Below are 17,120 nucleotides of genomic sequence, written 5' to 3'. Positions count from 1 at the left end.
TGCAGGGGTGTGAACAATGAATCCAATAGAGGTAACGGGTATCGGTTGCAAACCGTGATCTCGTTCAGCCCTCTATAATCAATGCATGGACGGAGTCCAACATCCTTCTTGCCCACAAAAAAGAAACCTGCACCTAACGGGGATGAAGAATTTCGGATTAGCCCGGCAGCTAAAGAGTCCCGGATGTAGGTCTCCATTGATTCGCGCTCAAGACGTGAGAGGTTGTACAGCCTGCTGGACGGATACTCAGCGCCTGGAACTAAATCAATGGCACAATCATACGGTCGGTGTGGGGGCAGGGTGAGTGCCAGATCTTTGCTGAAAATGTCAGCAAGATCATGATACTCAGCCGGCACCGTCGTGAGATTTGGGGGGACTCGGACCTCCTCTTTAACAGCATCGCCAGGTGGGACCGAGGATCTTAAACACTCCCGGTGGCAGGTTTCGCTCTAGCCACAACCCCAGACAGCCAATCGATCCGGGGATTGTGCTTCACCATCCATGGAAATCCCAAAATAATCCTGGAGGTAGAAGGTGTTACAAAGAACACAATCTCCTCCCTGTGATTTCCAGAGACAACCAAAGTTAAAGGCTGTGTCTGGTGTGTGATTTCTGGTAGTAGGGTGCCATCTAGTGCCCGCACCTTCAATGCTGAAGGAACGGCCACCAGAGAGAGCCCTACCTCCTTAGCCCACCTACTGTCCAGTATGTTCCTTTCTGACCCCGTGTCGATCAGTGCTGGAGCGGTAAGGGTTAAATCCCCACAGAGGATTGTGACTGGGAGTCGTGCGCATTTGCGTGGGACACCCGTATGGTTAGTATGGCTCACTCTTAGCCCAGTCTCTAAGGTTGAGCCTTGTTGTTTAACTGCCTGGGGCCCCTTATTCTGTGCATGCTCATTCGAGCCACAGTAAACACACTCTCCATGTACCAGTCTCCTTTGTTTTTCCTTTTCAGTCACTTTTGCCCTGCTCGTTTCCATAGCAGTGTCAGCAGGGGGAGCTGGTGTAACGCGGAGAGCCCTGGCTTTGGAGTGGGGAGAGGAAGGCAGTAACTCGGATCTGGATGGGAGAGGGACAGACGTGCACCCGGCCACGCCCTTCGTCTCGCTCCCGCTTGAATTCCTCTAACTGATTGTCCAAGTGAATAACCAGATCAATAAGCCCATCTAAATCCCGCAGCTGATCCTTAGCCACCAGATGCTCCTTTAGGGCCGGAGACAGCACGTTTACAAAGGCGGTGCGGAGTGCTACTGAGTTCCAACCGGCCCTCGCTGCCGCAACACAGAAGTCGACTGCGTAATCAGCTGCACTCCGGCGTCCCTGTCTCATTGACAGCAGCATATTTGAAGCGGACTCGCCTCTATTGGGATGATCGAACACCTGTCGAAATTCCCTGATAAACCATGTATATGTCGAAAGGAGCCGTGAGTCCTGCTCCCAGAGTGCCGTAGCCCAGGTGCATGCCTTGCCCCGAAGCAAATTAATTACATAAGCCACCCAGCTGTGGTCTGACGCGTACATCACGGGGCGTTACGAAAAAACGAGCATGCACTGCATCAAGAAGTCCGCGCACGTTTCGACACAACCCCCATACGGTTCCGGGGGGCTAATGTAAGCTTCGGGTTACAGGGGGGGAGACCTTTGAACGACCACTGGATTTTCTGTGTTTAGCGACAGGTCCACAGGAGGAGTGGCTGCAGCTGCGCCTGAGCGGTGAGAGCCTCCATCCTACAGCTGAGGTGAATGTCCTGCTCGGTTAATAGATCCAACCGAGCAGTGAGGTTGGTGAGAATGTGTTGCAGCTCACCCAACGCACCTCCTGGTGGAGCCTGCGCACCTTGCATCTCCATTGGCTGTTCAGTTGGTGGTGAACGCCCCTTGGAGTCCATGACGTGGCCGAGTTATCCTGTTGTGAAAGTGAAATGCACCGACCCATGCCAGGGGGCATAAATGAACGACCAATAGGAATTCAAATAAATGACAATTTATTATGCAAATGTGCAACACAACCAAATATGCTTAAGTCAATCAGTAACCAAAAGGGTGATGCGTGGGCAGGCCTGAGGGTAGGAGACGCCTATCCAGAGAAGAGCCGGGACCCACGAAGTTCCACCGCCAATGGAGACCTGCAACACACCAGAGCCGCCAAGTCCCGATTCCCCCAGGTGGCCACCGCTCATGGCTGTCAGATCCGTTACTGCTGGCAGGAACAAAAACAGGTTAGGGTGGGTGTGTGAACACCCAGCAAACAGTCAGCAACTCACAGAAATCCTCTTGTAGGAATAAATCCAAATACTCCCAGAGTGCAGAGGAAAAACTGGAGGACGTGCAGTGTCAATGGTTATACTCAGTAAGTCAGAAGTGAGGAGTGGAGACGCCAACTCCTCCAACTTTCACAAACCCAGCTACAAGCTGCAAGTATAAGTCACAACTGCAAAGACTTCAGTACAATGAATGTGCGTACGGCACAAAACGGCTGAGTAGGTTTACCTGTGTGGTAAGCTGATAACTCGACAGAGTAGTGGTGTCTCTCCCAGGGTTTTATAGATGAGATGATGATGAGTTTAGATGACTGACAGCTGATACGGTGCACCTGGTGGATCCACCTGGCCAGTGCGCCCTCTGGTGCCTGAAACCTGCCAACAGGCAGGGCACCCTCTGGTGGTGGGCCAGCAGTACCTCCTCTTCGGCGGCCCACACAACACTGGTACAATCTAAGCTTGTCGCTGTCAGTCAGCAAAGAGAGTGTAGAATTTATACAATGCACAGGATACATGATATACTGCACACGATGTAGCTTGACTTCAAGAACCCTATTTGTTTTGTGGTTAGATGGTCAAAAGTTAAATCTGCTGTACTTACCCAATCATAACCACATTTTTAAATATTGAAAATCTTAGCAAAACGTCAGAAACTCTTGAGTTGTTACTCTTGAGTTGTTGACAAGCAATGGCCAAAAGCTTCATGTAAAAGCAAAGTATGTCTTGCATCAATTTCACGATCTGGATTATCACGAAAATGTCATTGTAGCATTATCAAACTAAACTGAACCTAAAACGATTTTTTGTCATGGTTGCAGGTGAAGGATTTTTGGGTGCAGATCTGTCCCTTTCTTCCTGTGTGGTGGATCTATCCCAGGGTTCCTGCAAGGATGGTGTGTGCAGTCAAGCGCTGATTTACTTTAGTCCTGTCACTGACTTTCTTAAAGATGGTGACCGGGCAACCCAAATCAGCGTCAAACCAGTTGTCACACAAAATTCTCTCTGGAATGGATACTCACCGGAACCTGCTCAGGTAACTGGATCAAATTGTGAAAAGGATTTGAAGAGCTGTGATGTAAGTAAGACATTATTTTTTTGATGGATGGATGGATGGATGGATGGATGGATGGATGGATGGATGGATGGATGGATGGATGGATGGATGGATGGATGGATGGATGGATGGATGGATGGATGGATGGATGGATGGATGGATGGAGAGTATCACCATATCTATCCCACCAAGAAGCCACCTTCGGTCCTGGATGACAACCACCTAAAGCAGACAACTGATCAATCCCTACTTCTCAAAACTAACCATATACCTGCTGGTGAAATGCAAGCTTGTCCTTAACCTTCTCCAGCCACAGGAATCCTTAACACTGAAACAACATACTTGTCTGAGTCTCCCTAAATAACAGCTTGTGGCCCAGTGGTATCCAAGAGTCCTCCAAGTACCAAAGATAATGGAATTGCCAAACACCTCTGTCCAGCAAAAGCATGAATCCACAAGGTCTTGCCAGGCCTCTCCTGATCTCAAAGGCTGAGGACACAGAGGCATGAATGTCAAGCAACCAACTTTATTTATTAAGCACTTTAAACAACCAAAGTGGACCAAAGTGCTGTACAGAAAATAAAAATCATCATAAAAGATATATGTAATTCACATAAAATTGTAAACAAAAAAACAACTCAATTAAAAGCCATAAAACATGAATAAAAATAATGACCATACGATAAAAACAATAAAATCAAATAAAAGAATGAAGTCAACATCTCAACATCTCAAGTGTCAAAGGCAAGGAGAATAGACTGGTTTTCAAGATATTTAAGGGCCCTGTCCCACTGGCGTTTAGGAGGATTTGCGGATGGAATGCGCACAAAAGTGGCAAACAACCGCAAAAAACAACCGCAATAACCGTGTAACATTCCTGTATGAGTCGGCCGCCATCCGAACACGTCCGTGATCATCCGCAGAGGCACGCATGTCCGCAGCCAGGATTTTTGAGCGGCTCAAAAATCCTGCTGCGGATGAGATGGGCATCACTGCCTGAACACATACTGAAGACAAACGCAGGACATACACAACCAACGCGCCGCATATCCCCTGTCATCCGCTGATATCCGCAACCGACTGGTTGGCGCGGCTTGGCGACGTGCAAAACAGATATGACGCGTGCCCAGCACGGCCACATCACGGTCGCAAATGGTATGTTGCGCATGCAGACAGAGTGGGCACGGATGGAGCAAGTGCATCACGGCCGCTGTGCCCCTCATGGGGGCGCCTCTGCGGTTGCCTTCGCTTCTGTTCCGTGTTATATCCATTTTTCTTCCTCATGTATTCGCTGATCCACCCCGGGACATTTGTTATTTCCGCCCAACTTTGTTGCGGACGCTCAGCTTTTGTCTCCTTATTTCATGCGCAAATCCTCCTAAACGCCAGTGGGACAGGGCCCTAAGGTCTGTCTATTCTGCTGAGGCAGGTCGTCCCATAATTTTGAAACTGCAACAGCGAATTTGCGGCCCCCTCCGAGCTTCCGCTTAGTTTTCGGCACACTCGGGATGAGCTGAGATAAGAAGTTGCTGGCGAGATAAGCAGTGACAGTGTAACATAGTAACTCAATAGCCATAGATACCTTATACCTTGCAAACTTAAAGAAGGCATATAATGAGGAAAACTGATTACATTATTTAACTTTGATGCACCCGGGCATTCCAAAAAGCAACATTGTGTAGTAATATGATCCACATCTATGCTATCTGCTGGACTTAATCATAGTATCACCTGCATGATGGAAAGAAGCAGGTGTTGTTGAAGTTACATGTTGCTTGAAATATGGTTGCTTGTCAGTTTCTTTCATATCTAAAGTCTGTGTCTGGTGTTTGTTGTATTTATTACAACTTTTAAAATACAAAGTTCATAAATGTGCCATGTGATTTAGTTGAGACACGGGTTAAATCGATTCTCTGGGTCTCTCCTTATTTACAGATAATAGTGAAGGACATCCCTTCTTCCTACTGCTACTCCTTCACTGATCCTCACATGATCACATTTGATGGAAGGTACCCCTTTTATTATTCTGTTTCTTCCATATATGGACAACCCAAATAGAAATCTGATGATTAAGCAATAATCATTTTTTTTTCCTTGTTTTCAGGCATTATGAAAATTATCAGATTGGCACATTTGTTCTTTACAAGAGCAATCTGTGGCCATTTGAGGTCCATGTCCGCCAGTGGGAGTGTGGCAGTGTGGTACAAGCTGCTTCCTGTGTGTGTGGATTTGTGGTGAGGGACGGCAGTGATGTTATCGCTTTTGACATGTGCAATGGAGAAATGGGTGACACTAAGCCTCACCTCTCTGTCAAGAAGAAAGATCTGAACAAGAGTGGCATTCGCATCACCGAGTCCTACCAGGGACGCAAAGCCACTGTGAGTGAGAACTCACATGTCAAAAATGTGTCTGCACAGAATGTTGTAAGGTGTGTAAGGCCCCTGGGAGCTCTTACAGGTTTACAAGAGGGTCAGTATGTAATGTGGGAATGATATGTAAGCAAGAGAGTTTCATAATGCCAAATATGAGAAGTATCACATCAGTAACCTTCATTTAGTTGACAAAATGATGACATGAATAGTACAAGATGGAAGTTTTAAAGGGAACAAACATCTAAAGCCAACAGTGTATAATTAAACAGGTTGGTGTTAATGTTGGTGTCACAGAAGAGCCTTGTGTCTTGAGTTTCTAAATCCTCTTCATGGGCAAAATTCCACTTGTATTTTTAATTTTAGAAAGGATACCCCTTTAAAATATAAAGGAAAAAAAAGAAGTTCACATTCTTAGCTTAATTAATATTCCTTTTTTTTTAATGAATTATCCAGAGTTGTAGAGCAGGTAGCTGAATGGATAAGGAGTTGGCTTATCAATATATAGACCTGCGCTCAAATCCTGCTCACACTACCTGTCTGTGTCCTTGGACAAGACACTTAATCTACAGATTTTAGAGCCTATGTGGGAATTACTTATTTTCCAATATTGTTCACAAACAATCTGTCGCTGGTGAAATTTTTTGTTTTCAAAATGGGTTGCTGATTCAAATTGCATCTTACCATATATATCTGAGGTTGTCAGCTGACTGGTGAGCATAAATAAGTAAAAAAAAAAAAAAAAAAGACATGACCTGAGACCAAAGAATAAAACACATACAAAGCTTACATACTTTAATGAGAGAACAACCACTCACATGATATGTCAGATGTCATGTTTGTTTCATGGAACACATTTAGAAATATAAATTAGTCCTTCTTTAAATATAATTAGAAAATTATTATGTTATATTAGCACAGCATAGTAGCTTAGTGGTTAGCACTGTTGTCTCACAGCAAAAAGGTCATGAGATCGATTCCCACCTATGGCCTTTCTGAGTGGACTTTGGATGTTCTCCTCGTGTTTGTGTGGGTTCCCTCCAGGTGCTCCGGCTTCCTCAAACATCCAAAGACATGCAGTTTAGGTGGACTGGAAACTTTAAATTGTCCGTAGGTGTGCATGCAGGTGTGAATGCATTTGTTTGTCTGTATTTGGCCCTGTGACAGATTACCGTACTGTCAAGGGTGTACCCTGCCTCACATCCTATGACAGCTGGGATAGGCTACAGCCCCCCATGACCCTCAACTGGAGTAAGCGGGTATAAAATGGATGGATGTAATTCTAAATTGCTTTAATATAAATTCCTCCTTTAGTTTAAGTACAACTAAACAAAGAACAGGGAGCTGTAGAAGTTCATGAACAAATTGTCTTCACAAAATACTTCTAAATACATACTTGTTTTTCTAGATGACCTTTTCATCAGGAGCGTTTGTTCGTGCAGATGTGTCCGACTGGGGAATGAGTTTGACACTCAGAGCCCCCAGTTCAGACCGGAGTCACATCGAAGGACTGTGTGGGACATACGATGGACAACCAGACAACGACTTCCACTCAGTAGGGGGCACCACTCTGGAGGATGTGCACTCTTTTATAGCAGAATGGAGGTCAGTGTTTAAAATGGTGACAAAGCTGTAGGCAGCTGTTAAGGCTTCAGGTGTCATTGAAAAAAAAAGGGCTTATGTGATTTGTAAGCTTGGCAGTGCAATGTCTGCCCTATGGCACTGATCTGACGCCATACTGCCCCACCTTACAACTGATGTTTTGCTGAATTTAAGGCTTTAAGGAGCTAACATAGCTGGTCACATTTGCTGATGTTTTGCCATAGTGGGCTGGCTTGCAATTTGCCGCACCTTGGCTGATTTCCCCAAGCAGCTCTCACTCTCTGACTGTGTTCAGTGCTGAGTCCTAGCACACCTCTCAGCAAGTGTCAGGAAAAGTTTGTATTTATTTATTATTATTAGCTTGGCTGGAGTTATAGCCACCTTGGCCCAAGGTAAGTCAAGACAAGGTAGCCAGGAGATGACCAAGTCATAACAGATCTGGGTACATGCCCTGGTGCTGTGCATCAACTCATCCACTACACTACGGAACTATATTGGACCCTTGATGATAATCTTCCAGGTAGACAAACTGCCCATCCCCATCTCGTGAAAGTAGTCATCTGTCTCCTGCAGTAAGGGGAAAGGTCTATAATGGACTCTGTGGCTCCTCTAAAACCGAGGCGGTCTAAGTCTTGATCTGAATCCTGGCTTAATGAGAGAACCCGTGCTGCCAGACGTGAATGTCGCAGAGCCGAACACAGGTGGAAGAAGGACAAGCTGCAGGTTTCATTTCTGATTTTAAAGAACCGTTGGGGCTACTATCAAAGCACTGTCAAAGAGTCCAAAAGAGAGTATTTGTCACAGATTATAATGGAAAACTACAAGAACCCTCATGTACTGTTCAGAACAATTGACTCTGTCCTGAATGTACCACAGCCTGTATGTCTGGAAACATCCACTAACTTATGTAACAGTTTTCTACATTTTTTTCATTGACAAGGTTGCTTCTGCAAGAGCTCTCATTTCTCCACCCACCTTTGACCCCTCTGTCTCTGCTCCCTGCCCTGCGATTTTTAACATATTTGAACCTGTGACTCTGTCACAGTTAGAGGATGTGGTGACTCATTTGAAACCATCAGGTTCCCCTCGTGATATGCTGTGCCCCCTTAGGGCAGTCTGTTCTGATCATTATAAACAGCAGCCTATCCTCCGGTGTTGTCCCTGTTAGTTTTAAACATGCAGTCGTTCAGCCTTTGCTGAAGAAGCCTGGCCTTGACAACACTGAACTATCAAACTTTAGGCCTATCTCCAAGTTGTCATTTGCCTCCAAAATCCTGGAGAAAATTGTCTATGCACAACTTTTAACTTGATGAACATAACATTTCAGAGGTTTTTCAGTCTGGTTTTAAAATGTTGCCCTTTTAAAGGTTTTTAATGACATTTTAATGGCAAATGATAGCGGCAACCATGTCATTCTTGTCCAGCTTGACCTGACTGCTGCTTTTGATACAATTGACCACAACACACTGATAAATCGTTTGCAGCAGCTTGTGGGCATTGGTGGTAGTGTCCTGGACTGGTTCAGGTCCTACTTAACTGGTAGTACTATGTGCGTTGGCCTCGGGGTTTGTGAGTTCTCCTCCACTCCACTTTTATACAGGGTCCCACAGGGTTCAATTCTTGGACCCCTACTTTTCTCCCTGTATTTGCTTCCCCTGGGGTCCATTCTCAGAAAGCATGGCATCAGCTTCCATTGCTATGCTGATGACAGCCAGCTATATGTCCCCCTAAAGAAAAATGATGCCTCTTCTCTTCCACCCCTTTTGTCCTGTCTTGAGGATGTTAAAGCTTGGATGGCACTGAATTTTTCTTAATTTTAATGAAAAGAAAATGGAAGTGATTGTTTTTGGCCCTAGCAGCTCCCGTTCTTAATCACCTGTCGATCTGGGGCCTTTGTCAGCCTTTTCGAAATCTACTGTCACAAACCTGGGTTTTAAGATGGACAACGATTTTAAACTGGACCACCAAATCAGTGCAGTAGTCAGATCGAGTTTCTTTCACTTAAGGCAGCTTGCTAAGGTTAAACCTTTTCTTGCACAGCAGCACTTTGAAACAGCAATCCATGCTTTTATTACCTCCCAGCTGGTCTACTGTAATGCTCTTTATTACATAATTAGCCAGTCCTCCCTTGCATGTCTCCAGCTAGTTCAGAATGCTGCCGCCCGTCTGCTAACTGGTGCATGTAAGAGGAGCACATTACACCTGTCCTGGCCTCCTTCCATTGGCTGCCTGTGCATTTTAGAATTCATTTTAAGATTATTTTATTTGTTTTTAAATCTTTAAATGGCCTTGCCCCGCCCTACCTCTCTGAGCTGCTTCATCTTTACACCCCTGCTCGCCACCTCCGGTCAGCTGATCAGCTCCTCCTGGAGGTGCCGAGGTGCAAGCGTATGCTCAGAGGGGACCGAGCTTTTTCTGTTGTGACTCCAAAGATGTGGAACGATCTACCGCTCCACATCAGGCAGGCCTCTTCACTTTCTGTTTTTAAAACCAATCTTAAAACCCACTTTTATGCACTGCTTTTTTTTTTATTTGTACTTTGTGGTTTGTTGCTTTTTATGTCCCATGTACAGCACTTTGTTTCAGCTGTAGCTGTTTTTTAAAGTGCTTTATAAATAAAGTTGATTTGATTTGATTTGAAGGTGAGTGGCCCCTTGGGATTTTCTAGTTACCGAGGTCCTCAACATTGAGGGGCCCCGGCAACTGGGTCATCCATAGAGAAATGTACAATATGGCCAATATCTTGTAGCTGACATTCCCTAACAATGCAACTTTGACATGAAATTTCATTATTGAACTTGAACTTATTTATTTTGGCACACAAACTTGACAATAACAAAAACTGATACACAAGACAATTCCACAGTGACATGTGACCAAAAAGGGGGTGAGCAGAAGCAAAGCTTATAAACGCCCACCCCATATATACATACATACATACATATATACACATTACCAACCCCCAGAGCAAGCACACAGGCGACAGTGGTAAGGAAAAACTCCCTCTGATTCATTGAGGAAGAAACCTCAAGCAGACCAGACTCTAAGGGGTGACCCTCTGCTTGGGCCATGCTACAAACACATTTAACAACACAAACTTGGAGTCCAAGACAAATTTCCCGGAAGGGACAATAAAGTGTATTGTATCGTATTGTAAACTCAAATCCCATTATCATAAACATATCAAGTGAACACTGTGTCTTCGTCTACATACATATTTACATACATATACAGTACACATGTATACACACGCCAACATACACCTACACATACATACATAATTACGTTGTTAGAAATGCTTTTGTGACTATAACCATAAAGTGGATGTACACTAGTAGAAAAAATACACATACATTTTCATCACCTCAGACTAGATTATTCAGTGAGTATGACAGTTTCATTTTCATAACACACACTGTCAGGGAAAATTTAACTCTTACTCTGTTGCTGTTTTTTTATTATTATTATTATTAAATAAAGACACCTACTTGTTGATTGCAGCATGGTGACCAAGTGATTAGTGCAGTTGCCTTCAAAATGGAAGGTGTCCATTCTCCATGTAATGTGGAGTTGTGCCAGTAAGGGCATCTGACATTAAACCTTGGCCAAATCAACATGCAATTCAATTTTGGTTCTGAAGTGACAACCCCCCAGCAAAAAAAGGAGGGGCTGATCGAACTTGCTGATTCATTCATATGTTCTTTGTACAATGGATATGTTAAGAAGAAGAAGAAGGTCTTATTGTCCTTGTACATTCATGATACATACAACAAAAATACTCCTCTGCATTTAACCCATCCTAATTACAGTTAGACATAATTTAACCACCGTGAGCAGTGGACAGCCACAGTCCAGCACCTGGGGACCAGCTCCAGATACAGAGACGCTGCCTTGGTCAGTGGCGGAGAAAGAAGCATACCCTAATGTTTTAATGGTGGGAGGAAACCAAAGTGGCCAGAGGGAATCCATGCATACATGTGGAGAATATGCAAATGAAACACAGAAAGGAACTGCGTGTGGGTGAAACAAAACCCCAGACCTTCTTGTTGTGAGGCAAGAGTGCTAACCACTGAGCCACCGTGCTGCACAGAAGTCATTAATGAACAGAACATTGGTTCAAAATGCTGCAGCCAGACTTTTGACACAAAGCAGAAAGTTTGACCACATTACACCCATTTTGGCATCCCTTCACTGGCTTCCTGTCCCAGTGAGATCAGATTTTAAGGTTCTGCTACTAACCTATAAAATTATTCATGGATTGGCACCTCCCTAACTAGCTGACCTAATTAAACCTTACGTACCGGCCCGGGCTTTACGTTCTCAGGGTGCAGGACTACTTTGTGTCCCTAGGGTGAATAAGAAGTCTGCGGGTCACAGAGCTTTCTCTTATCGTGCCCCTGTTCTGTGGAATGATCTCCCTGCTTCAATAAAACAGTCAGATTCTGTGGAGATTTTCAAGTCCAGACTTAAGACACACTTATTTTCCCCTTTCATATGGCTAGCATACTGGTACAGTTTTGTTTTATGCTTTTTACTCTTTTAATTCATTTATTGGTAATTGGAACGGGCTGCGGCCTCAACTTTACCTAAATTCTGGGTCTTTTAGTGAAGTTTAGGGCTAGTGGCCAGCGATCACCTTAGTATTTCTCTTGTTTTTCTTGTTGTTTAATGCTGGCAAATTATACAGTATTTTTTGTCTTTCTGATGCCTGATTCTGTTTTTTCTCTCTGTTTAAGGTGCAGCTCCATCCAGAGTGGGAGTTGTATTCGTGTTGGTGATTCTCTTGTCCTGTGCACCAATAGCATTTCTTGTACAATATATTCGTCCGTGAATTGTTCTGTGAATTGTTCTGTAATTTATGGTTGTAGCATGGCCCAAGCAGAGGGTCACCCCTTTGAGTCTGGTCTGCTTGAGGTTTCTTCCTCAGAGGGAGTTTTTCCTTACTACTGTTGCTCTGGGGGTTGGTAAGGTTAGACCTTACCTGTGTGAAGCGCTTTGAGGCAACTCTGTTGTGATTTGGCGCTATATAAATGAAAATAAATTGAAAAAAATTTGAAAAACATCTCTTAAAATTTCATTACACACATAAATTATGTTAAGTCCAGAAACACATCTTCACTGACATTTTTTCCTCTTCAGGCTTCCTTCAGGCACCAGTCTGTTTGACACCGTACCCTCTGATCTGAGTACAATGAACCCACACAAGTTTTGTAACTGTCGGCCAAGCTCTCACTTCTCATCCAAAGCTCAATCTAAACCAGTTACTTTCATTGGCTCTGCCTGCTCTCACCATGGCAACATACAACTCCCCACTATCATCCCCACTCTGGATGTCACAGCTGAGTACATAGATTCAGTGGAACTGCTCAAAGGTGACAGAAATGAGAGATGGTTACCACAACCAGACGAAATCAGCCAAGCTGAAAGAGAAATGACAACCTCCAGACTCCAGGATAGAGCTGTGACCTCACCTGACCAACACCCACAGCCCAGAGGCAGGCAACAGTCCTTCCATAACAATTCCCCTTCTCCGTATCAAAGTCTAAAAAGTGTGGCTTACTTCTTCCCAGAAGACCATGAGCAGACGGTGCTTCTGGAGACTTCCTCATCCCTTTCATGGCCCACACCCTCAGGCCTCACAGAGCTGCAGGCACGGGCTCAGTGCCAGAATGCTGTGGCAAACTCCAGCATTGTATTAGGGTGTAGACGCCTGATAGGGGAGCCTTTAGTTAGCCGTGTGATGGCTATGTGTGTTACTGACCTACAGTTGAAGGATGACCTGTCATGGTTGAATGCAACGTTGCCACTACTGGAGAATGAATGTGAAAGGAGGTTGGTGGAGGAGAGGAGGAATGATGAAGACTACCAGGACATTGTGGCCATCCTCAAGTGTCCCAATCTGTGCAACGGCAATGGACAGTGTTCAGAGTGGGGTTGTGTCTGTTTCCCAGGATTTGGGTCTTACGACTGCAGCATACTGTCAGGTAAGTGCATATCCACCAGCACATTTCCACTCATGTTTGGGTAACGTAGAGGAGTGTTTCCAAATGAATATGTAAAGTGTTACCTTATGATTATTTAATACCTAAAGTTACATTTTGCCATAATCCATTTAGAACCAAAATCCTCCCAGAGAGGTCTTGTCTAGATGGCTTTACCTACGTATATGATTTAGCACTTACCAAAACTACTATTTCTGACCAATCAAAAGGTATAGTTCCAACATTCAATGTGTTCACCTCTCAATGATCCATAGTGGATGGCCATAAAATAAAACACCAGAGATTTACTGTACAATCACAGTAGACTTGAAGGCATCACAGTGCCATTGACTTGAAGCACCACAGAACAACACCTTTCAAGTCATTTGAACATCTATGGATTAGGTTCTTTTCAAATGAAAGTTTTGTCAAATTGATATTTGTTTATATTCTTCTGTCCCAGTCTGAGAAAATTCTAAAATCTATTGAATGGTATGTGTCCCACTTTCAGTTTGAATGGTAAACATTTAAAGATGACACTACCTGATAGCTGTGCTCGGGGGCAGGTTCTCTTGTGGAGGGGATGTGCGGTGGGGTGTGACCTAGGTAGGAGTTGGAATGCCACACCTAATCACTGAGGGTGCATGCAGGGCTGGAGTCTGAAGTGTTTGGATAGCTGGTTCACTGATTTGTGCCTCATTCAGGGCCTGCTCCCCACGCTGAGTGACCTGTGTTCCTCTGCATGACCCCAATGAGCGATGGGTTGGATTGCTTCCATGTCACTCCTTTGTTATTGTAGGGTGGCTCCTGCTTATGGGGCTAATGGAGTGCTGTCTCCGGTGGACGAACAGGTGTATTTAGGTATGATTGTACCCGTCTGGGTGGTGATTAATACAAAACTGAGGAAATCTGACCGAGTTTATTAAAACAGTAGGCAAAATTTGTGTTTCCTGTTATTATTGCCAATTACAAGCAAATATGGAAGAGTACTCGAGTGTAGTGTGTAAGGATCATTATGAACTTGTTTGTGAGGAATGTTGCACCATGTCTGGACCCCTTTAATTTGCTTATAAGTCAGGACAGGGCACAGAGGATGCTACAGTCATATGATTCATCTCAACAACAAACATCTGGAAAGCCCCAAGGCCTACACTTGAGTTGTATTTCTTCAGTTTAGTTAAGTTTTTAAGACAATCCAACAATATGAACTATAGTCCACAAGTTAAATGAAATGTAAGATAATCATTTTATTATAAAATAGCACAGTATCTAGGGTCAAATCCTGAAATCCTCTCTCTCTCTCTCTCTTTCCTCCGCACGTCTGTCTCAATGTGCCGAAAAAGTGCTGATGTCCACGTCTTTTCACAATTCCTGTTCTAGCCAGATGACATCCCGGATATAACACAGCATCCAGTTTGGAAATGAACGGCACATTCCACTGTTACAGGAGTTTTTGTCATGGAAAGAGGAGCAGAGGCTTCACGCGTCGCTGCGGTGCCGCATGGCGCAAAGCAACGCCGTGATGAAGCCTCACAGGATATGTTCTGGCATGTCCAGGCACATCCACAATTTCTCGGATAATCACTCGATGGAAAAACCACCGACAGCTGTCTGAACGCCATCTCAAAGCCATCCTGTGAGACCAAAACGGAGGTGGTTTTGTCTCGCTCCAGTAGCGAATCCATCGTGACACACGAAGCCTCCGCTCGGCTTTCCATGACAAAATGTCTTGTTAAAAGTGAAATCTGCCGGAAAATGGTTGATGTCCAGCTCTTGTGATAACCAGAGAAATTACACACGATGGTCACGGATCCATACAGCCATCCGTTTAGAAATGAAATGGTCGCTCAGCCTGTAGATGGTGGCTTCGGAGCGCGGCACACCACCAGTCGCTCTGGGCCGTCCTTAAAGCGACAGTAACACTCCGTAATCTCTTTGAAGCCCATAAAATTTTCACCAAAAACCATCTGAATTTCTCAAATGGTGTCCACTTTGATGTCCCTCACAGTTTCTGAAAAAAATTTTGATCAAGCAAAGCGGCAGTCTCTGAGCCATTCCTAAACAATGAAAAAAATGATGAGGGGGTGGACTACTCCTCACTCAAACCCTGCTCACAGGCGAATGACGCAACCGACAGGCGTGAAAAAACGCACGCATGCGCACGAAGGTTCAAGCTTGGCTGACGCAATCACACGTGATTCAAATCCATATAGTTTTTGAAAAAAATAATAAGGTCGGATACTTTTCTAATAGACCTCATATTTCTAAGGAAAAAAATGTTGTGTTATATTGTGAACCAATACTGTTTGTTCATGTGACAATCCAGTGGCACATGTTTCAATGTTTACTGGTCAATGTTTGTCTGTAATGTGTGTGTCGTTGATGTTGAAGACCAAATCCCAGAGATTTCTGAGCTGATGAAGGAGGGTCTGTGTGACATCAGACAGCGAAATTGTTCCACCGTCCAGATCTATGGTCAAGGCTTCAGAGACTCCTACGACCTCAAGTGTGAGTTTGTTAAAGAAAAGGTACTTGGTTTTCTGCTTCTTTTGTTATATATGTCTGAATAAGGGCTACAGAACACATTCTCTTTTTGTGTACTATCACAAAACAACACAAACTCCTGTCAGTTCTCTTGTGAGTACTTAAACTGTTCCTGCCAGAACACACAATGAAAACATCTGCCATCGAAGCTGGACAGAGAGTTTTATTTATCTCTTCTTCACTAAACTATCATCAATATCAACCTGCTTTTACCTTTAAAAATGTGCAAATATGAGGAAAATGTACAATTTAATTTTATATTTTTTTGCTGATTTTATTAACATCACTATCAAACTGATATTCTCATATGAAGTCAGTTTGAATTCAATATTCCAAAAAATGGTCAAAAGCTTCTAAATCTAAAATAACATCATAAAATTTACTAAAGAGCAAACAATATATGTATCTGGTGTTACTATTTATTATTATTATTATTATTATTATTATTATTATTATTATTATTATTATTATTATTATTATTATTATTATTAATTTATTTATTTGACCTAATATCCTAAAAAGGAATATCTTAATAGAAAATAACATTTTCAGAAATTCAGCAATTAAATTAGCAAAGGAAATAAAAACTCTGCACAGGAATATTTTCAACATTTTTGCTCAAGAGCACCACTAATGTTCCAGTAACTGATTTACAATGAAATGAGTTATATTTTGCCTGCTGTGTCATGTCAGCAGTTAGGTCATTACATTACAAGCAGACTTAACTATATATATTATTCTTATGTCTTTTCCTAAATATCTTTGCTTTTGTCTGTTTCTTTTTTCCCTCTCTGTTGTCATCTAATGACTAGTTTGTGGATGGGGAATGGGTTCTGGATGATCCCCGGTTTGTCCGAGCCACCTTCCTGAATTTGACAGTTTTACAGTGCCTGCTCCCCCTCGAGGACAGTCAGGCTCCTGCAGGCTTGGACATGGAGACGCCAACAGATCAACCACTGGCTCGCTGGCAAATCAAAGTTAGTCAATTCTTCAGTCACTTCTCAAACACACACTGATGTTATTTCTATAAAATATTTTAAACTTTCCCTCTTTGTCTTTCTTTGTACTGTTGGGTTTCTGAACAGTTTTAGGTTTTAGTCCTCTTTTCTTCCTTCTCTGTTATCACTGAGTGCTTCTCAAAAATGAGGATTAGTATTAAGCTTGCAAACTTATTCTATAAGATACTTCATGATATTGAAAGACCACCAATACTGGAGGAACTGTGGTAGTAGTTATTTGTGCTGTAGAAGGGAACCGCTGTAGAAAAAAAAAAATCTCTCTTCACTCAGTGTCTAACTTGCTCAGCC

The 17,120-nt window shown here is 43.5% G+C and overlaps 1 protein-coding gene across 1 annotated transcript in view; it reads left to right on the top strand.

Annotated features, from left to right (window-relative positions):
- The window catches only part of LOC117514036 (von Willebrand factor D and EGF domains), a 99,644-nt gene that overhangs the window by 24,339 nt on the left and 58,185 nt on the right, over positions 1 to 17,120 (top strand). Inside the window, exons 8-14 of the mRNA XM_034174320.1 lie at positions 3,082 to 3,296; positions 5,253 to 5,326; positions 5,422 to 5,695; positions 7,095 to 7,291; positions 12,428 to 13,272; positions 15,661 to 15,797; positions 16,626 to 16,790. Of these exons, the coding sequence (XP_034030211.1) occupies positions 3,082 to 3,296; positions 5,253 to 5,326; positions 5,422 to 5,695; positions 7,095 to 7,291; positions 12,428 to 13,272; positions 15,661 to 15,797; positions 16,626 to 16,790 (1,907 nt within the window). The remainder of the gene's footprint in view (positions 1 to 3,081; positions 3,297 to 5,252; positions 5,327 to 5,421; positions 5,696 to 7,094; positions 7,292 to 12,427; positions 13,273 to 15,660; positions 15,798 to 16,625; positions 16,791 to 17,120) is intronic.

Source organism: Thalassophryne amazonica, chromosome 7 (genome assembly GCF_902500255.1).
Source record: "Thalassophryne amazonica chromosome 7, fThaAma1.1, whole genome shotgun sequence".
Classification (NCBI taxonomy): domain Eukaryota; kingdom Metazoa; phylum Chordata; class Actinopteri; order Batrachoidiformes; family Batrachoididae; genus Thalassophryne; species Thalassophryne amazonica.
This window is presented reverse-complemented; position numbering and strand designations above follow the sequence as displayed.